This window comes from Pyxicephalus adspersus, chromosome 6 (assembly GCF_032062135.1).
Source record: "Pyxicephalus adspersus chromosome 6, UCB_Pads_2.0, whole genome shotgun sequence".
Classification (NCBI taxonomy): Eukaryota; Metazoa; Chordata; class Amphibia; order Anura; family Pyxicephalidae; genus Pyxicephalus; species Pyxicephalus adspersus.
The window spans coordinates 5,205,349-5,213,790 of NC_092863.1; the positions used below are offsets into that span (position 1 = coordinate 5,205,349).

General features: G+C 38.0%; 1 protein-coding gene across 1 annotated transcript; it reads left to right on the forward strand.

Moving 5' to 3' along the window:
• The first annotated feature begins 725 nt into the window (after positions 1 to 725).
• On the forward strand, positions 726 to 5,639 carry PCK1 (phosphoenolpyruvate carboxykinase 1). The gene is made up of 10 exons (XM_072414236.1): positions 726 to 831; positions 1,792 to 2,041; positions 2,165 to 2,346; positions 2,455 to 2,658; positions 2,764 to 2,951; positions 3,424 to 3,586; positions 3,772 to 3,996; positions 4,157 to 4,288; positions 4,450 to 4,545; positions 4,662 to 5,639. The coding sequence occupies exons 2-10, from the start codon at positions 1,818 to 1,820 to the stop codon at positions 5,114 to 5,116; spliced, it is 1,869 nt and encodes a 622-aa protein (XP_072270337.1). The 5' UTR covers positions 726 to 831; positions 1,792 to 1,817; the 3' UTR covers positions 5,117 to 5,639.
• Positions 5,640 to 8,442: the final 2,803 nt, after the last annotated feature.

The window sequence follows — 8,442 nt, forward strand, 5'->3', positions numbered from 1 at the left end:
TGGTAATGTAACTTTATGTATTAATAGAAATATAACATAAAATATACCATAATAACTTATTTATAACTTAATTAAGGAAATATTAGAAATAAAGAATAACTTTTTATATCAATCCGGTCCTTCAATAAGGAACTTTAGAAATAAAATAAAACTTTATGTAAAGTAAAATAAAATAAAAAGTAAAACGTAAAATAAAATGTACCTTTATGTATTAATCCTTCAAAAAAGAAATATTAGAAACAAAATAAAACCTTATGTATTATTCCAGTCCTTCAATAAAGAAATAAAATGTACCTTTAAATATTAATCCTTCAATACTGCTGTCATAAAAGCAACTTTAAGGGAAATGATAAAACAGTACAAAATGATTACTTATGTTTTGTGAAATGATTTAGACAGTAAGACAAAATTTAGGACTTAAAACAAAAAAAAAATAAACATTTCCAGCAGGAATTATTTTCAGGTTGGATAAACAAAGGTGTTTTTTTGTTATTTTGTTCTGTGGCCCCCAGGTGATAATAAGATGGTACACAATGTGTCCTGTATTCCACTTCCTTATCAATCATTAGCTCTTAAAGGAATTTTGTTGATCAGAACTTACGACAAAGAAAAACTTGTTTGCAGGACTGAGAGTGGGAACAGATCGATATGACGAAAGGGACAGACCTGTGAGAGGAGGAGGGGGGGTTGAATGGGGGAACTGGGGGAGGAGCTTAGGTTACTTGACACTATTTAAAGAACCGGCTTCTTACCTGGTGTCATCAGAAGAAAGCTGATTACCTTGACTTGAAAGAACAAGAAAGAATTACAACTTTCTACAACTTATTCCTTGTAAGTGCAGAAAACTTTATTTGTAAACTTTTCCCATACTGTATGCTTGAATTATCTTTAAATGATGCAGAATTTGTGAATTTACCTGCATGCTTTTTTTGCTATTAACTGTATAAATGCCAGAGAATATTTGCTAAGTCTTGTTGCTGTGTATTTGTCATATTCAGCTATTTTATTGGTTTGCTAGTATTGGGAGAACATTATCTACAGATTCACTAGGACCTGGCACCATGATGATTCTGGTCTTCTTGATAATGGTTTCTGTGGTTGGGTTCTACAAAACAAATTGGCTGGACAGGGTCAGTTTTTAATATGGGTGCCCTTTTAGGTTTGGGAAAGTGGTGAGTTTGGGATTGCAAATTAATAAACTTGGTGACTTTGACCCTCCAGCATCCTTCTCTCACCAGACCCCATATGCAACTTGGATATAGAGTGCATACAGCTGGACTTACTTATATGTAAATTTTCCTTTTCTTGTTTATATGGTTCCACCCATTGCCTCCTGCATTGTGGCAAGGCTGGACACGTCCACTCTTAATGTTGACTTTCCCCCTTGGCTTTCAATTTTTTGCTCCCCATGGCCAATGGCTATGGTAATTACCCCATTGTATAAAAATTATATGAATGTAAAAGTTTTATTCATATACATCTAGGGCATAACAAAAAAGTCTTGTTCTTGGTGAAGAAAATCATTTAGAAAGATGGAAAACACTGCAGCTCAAAAGAGCTTACTAAAAATGATTTCCCCCCATTTGTCACACTATTATTATGTAGCAGGTAGTAATTAGATTTACTTGCTGTCTCCCATACATGGGAGGGTATCACTTACAGGTGAGCTCCCCACTTATTATTTTTTCAAGAATACACCAATTATTGGCTTTGTATTAGAGATTTGGGGTAACTTGCCTTTGCTGTTTTTAAACTCTCATAATCTCAAACTTTCCAATTTTTTATTAAAAGGTTGACTGAAAATACCTGATACAAAAATGCCATCAAAGCAGAAGACAGAGCTTGAGATTGCAGGCATCGTTACCTACGGAGAGCTGACCAGCTTAAGTCCGGATGTGGTGGAGTTCATAGTTACCTATGCCCGCATCTGCTTGCCAGAAAACATTCACATCTGCGATGGCTCCGAAGAGGAGAACAAGAAGCTCCTCCACCAGATGGAAGAAACTGGCATGATCAAAAGATTGCCAAAATATGAGAACTGGTACGTAAGTCTCTTCTGTAGCAGCCTGGCACAAATTGAGAATTTACCAGATAAACTGGTCATAGACCTTACCAAAGCATTTGCAGAGTTCACAGGTTTTAACTTTTTTTTTTTCTTTATCAGTTGGCTGGCTCGTACAGATCCCCAGGATGTGGCAAGAATTGAAAGTAAAACTGTAATAGTTACTCAAGAACAAAGAGACACAGTGCCCGTTGCCAAAAGTGGACTCAGCCAACTAGGCCGCTGGATGTCCGAAGATGATTTTGGCAAGGCCTTCAAGTCCAGATTCCCTGGTTGCATGAAAGGTATGGTAATGGCTCCCCAGAAAGACCCACTGAACTGAATTTTTAGATTCTTTTAGAAGATCATCCAACTAGTTCTGTTGCTAATATTTTTATGGATTTTTTTGACAGGTCGTACAATGTACGTCATCCCATTCAGCATGGGTCCTATTGGCTCCCCACTTTCCAAGATTGGCATTCAGTTGACAGATTCACCCTACGTAGTTACCAGTATGAAAATCATGACCCGAATGGGAACAGCTGTCTTGGATGCTCTTGGGGAAGGAGAGTTTGTTCGTTGCCTTCATTCTGTTGGCTGCCCCTTACCATTAAAAAGTAAGTCTGTAAGACTATAATAAAATGATATATGCATGTGTACTAGACATGAAGTGAAGAAGAAAATATCGGGCAAAACATTAACCCATGATGTGTGCTTTACAGAACCATTGGTGAACAACTGGCCGTGCAATCCAGAACTGACACTCATCGCACACATTCCAGACCGAAGAGAGATTATCTCCTTTGGAAGTGGTTACGGTGGAAACTCGCTGCTGGGGAAAAAATGCTTTGCCCTTAGGATTGCCAGCCGTATTGCAAAAGAAGAGGGATGGCTGTCAGAACATATGCTGGTAAGAATAAACCCTGGACACATGATTTGAAACAGAACCCTTTAGAGGAATCCTGTACCTTAGAAAATACATAGGTGGCCATTGCCTAAAGTGCTAATGAAGGTTGGACATACTCCCCACATAGAGCATTCCCCTCATCCTTGTTTTTATTTAGTACACATATCCTTTTTGGATCTGTATTCAGCCCTGTCCTGTAATGTCCCCGTTTTCTTACAGCAATCCTATGAGATCCAGAGAACAACATCTTTTATTTATGTGACCTCTGTATAATTTTTCTGCAAGTTAATGGCTGCTTGATAGCACAGCTCCACGAGGCAACCAAGAATGAAACCTTCCATACTTCTACTATTATCAAACATCACTTACTACAATTTTATCTGTTTTTAATCCTATATGAGATTGTCTTATACTGGAATATTGATTGGCATAGGTATTATATTTATATTGCATTTTTCTTTCCTGATCCTCACAGATTCTGGGAATCACCAATCCAGAAGGACAGAAGAAGTATTTTGCTGCTGCTTTCCCAAGTGCCTGTGGAAAAACCAACTTGGCCATGATGCAGCCATCAGTGCCAGGCTGGAAGATTGAGTGTGTTGGTGATGACATTGCCTGGATGAAATTTGATGAACATGGTAATTACTAGTTTGTATCTACAAATAATACTGACTCTATACAAAAAAGAGGTGCAGATTATTAGCCTACATTTTATTATTTATTAAATCTTAAACATAAAGTTTGTGAGGTCTTTGCCCTCAGCATGTTTTTTTTTGGTTGATGAATGTGCATACTAATTGGAAAATATAATTGATTTATTTAGGAAATCTCAGAGCTATCAACCCTGAAAATGGCTTTTTTGGAGTGGCTCCAGGAACCTCTGTGAAGACCAACCCGAATGCCATGGAGACGATCCGAAAGAATACAATATTCACAAATGTAGCAGAGACCAGCGATGGTGGAGTCTACTGGGAGGGCATGGGCGTAAAACTAGAACCAGGAATCACTTTGACTTCCTGGAAAAACAAAGAATGGACACCTGAAGATGGTAAGACCAATAGGGTATCAAAATGCTAATATTACCATATTATTTACACACCTTTTTTGTTAAATTTAGGACTTTTAATATGGGCAAACATGGCAATCTTAACACTACCTATTGCTAAGGTTTGTGCAAAATAGTTATATTATATCCTTTATTGTTCCAGGTGAACCGGCTGCCCATCCCAACTCTCGATTCTGTACTCCGGCCAACCAATGCCCAATCATCGACTCCGAGTGGGAATCTTCGGAAGGAGTACCTATTGAAGGCATCATTTTTGGTGGCCGTAGACCTGCTGGTAAGTAATCTAAAGCAAATGAAAGCAATAGATCATAAAGGAAAAAAACATAATAAAACTTTACAGCAGTTAATTTAGTGTTTAGTATCTAGTTTTGCTGAATTATCATGATTGTTTTATATGTTGACTTATGTAACCCATTTCATCCATTTAATTTTAAGGTGTGCCACTGGTTTATGAAGCAAAGAATTGGCAACATGGAGTCTTTGTTGGGTCAGCCATGAGATCTGAAGCAACAGCTGCAGCCGAACATAAAGGTGAATAACTATGAAATTCAATATATATCAGCTGTCCAACAAATATTAATTACTAATAAATCTTAAATATAATGGCCAAAGACAGCAACTAAAAACCTATGTTGTTTCATTTATAGGCAAGGTCATCATGCATGATCCATTTGCCATGAGACCTTTCTTTGGATACAACTTTGGCCGGTACCTTGCCCACTGGCTCAGCATGGAGCACCTCCCATCTGCTAAACTTCCCAAGATCTTCCACGTCAACTGGTTCAGAAAAGACAAGCAAGGAAACTTCCTTTGGCCCGGTTATGGAGAAAACATTCGCGTTCTTGAATGGATGTTCAACCGGATCAACGGAGAAGACTGCGCCAAGGAGACAGCCATTGGCTACATCCCAGCTGAAGGCTCTCTGAACCTGAAGGGGCTCGGAGACATCAACATGGAAGAGCTGTTTGAAATATCTAAAGAATTCTGGGAAGATGAAGTCCAAGACATTAGAAAATACTATGATGACCAAGTCAATGCTGACTTGCCGTACGAAATAGAATGGGAACTGGATTCTTTAGAGGATAGATTGAAACAGTTGTGAAGGGTTAGGTAGAAATGAAGGACTTTATTTCACTTGTAGAGAAGGACTCTTCTCTAAATCAAAAACCTGGGTCCCCAGCTATATAAATAAGCACACGGTTCCAATTGTGTACCACATAATCTTGGGCTTTTGTATCGTGGGTGACCTAAGTAGTAGTAGGTACTGTAGCCTGTCTTCCTTTCTTTCTGTGTTCCTTCTCTGCATTTTGTATTGTAAAATAGAGAGGGTGGAGTGAAAAGGAGGACAACTTATCTTGAAGCTTGGAAGAGGAAAACTTGAAGGTGGTGCGAAAAAAGTTACGAGGAAGGAGGAGAATATAAACAAGAAAATATTGTGAGAATTCTGAAAAGGTAGAGGAAATTCTGGGGAATATAGGAGAAGGTAGCTATCATTTTCTTGTGAATATGAAAACTCTTTATGTTTTTTTTTATCATGCTAATTATTCTATATATATATTTGAGTACTGTAAATCTTTATTTTCTGAAAGTTGATAATGGCACAATAAATTGTTTTTATAAGGAAATATTGGAGGTCTTCCTTGATGTTTGATCTGTTGGAAAACAAGAGGTAAAGCTTTGTATTGCACATTACTACACAATAAATATAACATGCATATTAGCTCTGCTCCAAAATCGTTACATGAAATGTATTTTTTCAAAGCAAGAAGAGCAAGGACCTGAATATGACTTGGTACTAGCTTCTTTCACCCCAGTGTACAATGAGGAGCAAAAAGCAAAACAAGGAGCAGAGGTCTGCTGCAGTGCACAGAATATACAAAAAATATACATATCTTCTTCTTCCTCTTTTCACTGTCTAATCAAAATTGGGGTTAGTGACGAGACTTGTGAAACTGCAAAAAAGAAAGATCAGGTCCCTGGTCCTGTTGTGCAGCTCTTAAGACAAAATAGGAAATAAATGTATATCTTTGGCCAGGTAGAACAGCCCCTATTCTGCACATATATGTCATCAGTATATGCAGAGGTTTGCTCAGAGTTTAGCTTTAACTATAGTTTCATCTATATATTCCACAACAATATTTAAAAATACATCAGAATATTACTCAAAACTGAATATTTGAAGATTTCTGATCCTGAAGGGCTATGGTTTCCTACATATCAGATATCTACTCAGTGAAAGGCCAGTCTATCCAATCACTGAACATAACACCAATCTAACAGTTTTGGTTCCTCTCTGGATTCCTTTTGTACCACCGGATTGAAATTAGCCTACATGCAGCATATTTGCACGAGGCGTACTTCCCATATCATAGAGTCCACGTCACAAAAATTCAGTTTTTTGCTACCAAAAGCTTCTACCGGAGCTAGTATATTTTCCCTTTAATCCAACACTCAGTAGCAGATAAAATTACAATTGTAATGTGTGTATTTAGCCCATTCCTTGCTGCTCTGTGCACTTGCCCATTTGTGGTAAATGCAGACCCAAAGTAGTTGTGACTTGTACCCCTTCTGGGTTTGATCCCCATGCAGATACCACCTGTATGGGTTTACTCATTCTTTCTAATTCTCCATTGCTTTTTTATACATGATTCATAAAAGGGTAAGTGCAATTACAAAGGATGGGCAGAAATCTGCTGAATTATGACTTTGGAAGGTGCTTGTGATTATTTCCCAGTGTTCTGCTTGTCTGTAATACAGAACACTTTGTAATGACGAAGGAACATATTTATTTCCAATGAATGTTTTTTAATTTATAGAGAAGTGGAGCCCCACCAGGATTTTATAGATCTTGACATCACAATCTATTGACTTTTATGAGAAATGACAAAGCTGTAAAGTTGATTAGCAGAGACAAATGTCACTAAGTAAACACAGAGGTCGGCGGTGATGTCATGAAGGTGCGTAGAACTAAAACATAGTTTGGACAAAGTTCTGCATTGCAGAGAAGAGACCTGGCCAGACCTAGGACTTTATTTTTGTAGTTGTTAAAAGCGTGGGTTTGTTTTTTTGCTGAAGAAATCTAATGAGACTAAAGTCCAGCCCAACATTCTATAGCCCAACATAAAAATGTGTTATGAATATAAACTACACAACAAATATATATAAGCAACAACAATATAGATTAAATTGTTATTTCCATGCCACCTCCTTCCCTTTACAAGCAGACAGGTCATTTAATGCAATTCTCCATTCTGGGCACCATTCCAATTATATTATAGCATTGAGACATCAAGCCGAACCCCGGTGCAAAAAAACACACGACTTCTTAGCCAATAACCGTCCGTTTAATGATTGCACCAGGGCAATAATATATATTGCGTCAATATGGCTCCATCAGTAAGCAAAGGTCAATCTTCGAATAACAGATACCCATGTACTCCCACCCACTACACAGTGCAGAGCAGATATATTTTATGTGTATTCTCAAAGCCAGGTTTCCTAAAACCAGAGTTGGATTTTAGGATCTGCTCTACCCAAAGCTGTTTATTTTTAATATTTTGTAAGGGGTTAGCATCTCCCCCTTGTAAGGTAGTGGAGGTGAACTATCATTCACTGCTCTGCTCTTATGATTTGGACAACGGACAGTCCCGCTCCTTCTTGTTCCCCATACATTAGAGGTAGGTATTCTAAAACAGACAGCTGGGAAAGCTAATAACATAGTTTGAGATTTTATTTTCACTACACAGAATACTGGATTTCTATCAGGGCTGAGTAATATATTTCTGCACTTGTAGAAAACAAATATAGCTTAAAGAAAAGCAAATGCAGCCACCACATCTAGGGCCTGGCAAGCCCCATTAAATAACATTGGTGCATTTTGTCTTCAAACATGGCTTTCTCCAAACGGTCCTGATGCCACACATATAGTAAACAGACACATGAAATTATTAAGTGACAGAAGCCCTGTCTGCTGACTTGGGATAATAGTTGTAGAAAATCGACTTTTCTAGGAGTGTCATATTGTAGGACCATGGCCTGTCTCCAATGCCCTCCTGTCCCCTTAGCCCTTACATTGTGCTGGATAGACCCTAAAAGCCATTGCATACAAAGCCCGCTGCCATTGTTTAATATACAGAAACTTTCACACCTGATCTTTTTGTACTTCCATTGGAAGCACTCTGATATTGTAGGATCTGACTTGTTGATGGCCAGGTGGGGTTGGCTGGAGAATCCACAAAGTACAGTAAAGTACACATCAGATCGACACTTCTGGAAGTGTAGGGTCCTGATGGCTCACCCCTGGATGATTCTGCAAAATTATTGTGGTATTCTGCAGTGCAGCCAGTGATAAGTGTTTATTCCCTTCTTTTCTGATATGACCGTAATGTTTGTGACATCACTTTAGGATAGGAAGTGTAATATAACAAT

Bases quoted from the DNA above. Each gene is read 5' to 3' on its own strand.
- PCK1 (XM_072414236.1), top strand. From the start codon at position 1,818: ATGCCATCAAAGCAGAAGACAGAGCTTGAGATTGCAGGCATCGTTACC. The intron at 2,659-2,763 runs GTAAGTCTGTAA...TGTGCTTTACAG, and splicing joins CTGCCCCTTACCATTAAAAA to AACCATTGGTGAACAACTGG. The intron at 3,587-3,771 runs GTAATTACTAGT...TGATTTATTTAG, and splicing joins GATGAAATTTGATGAACATG to GAAATCTCAGAGCTATCAAC.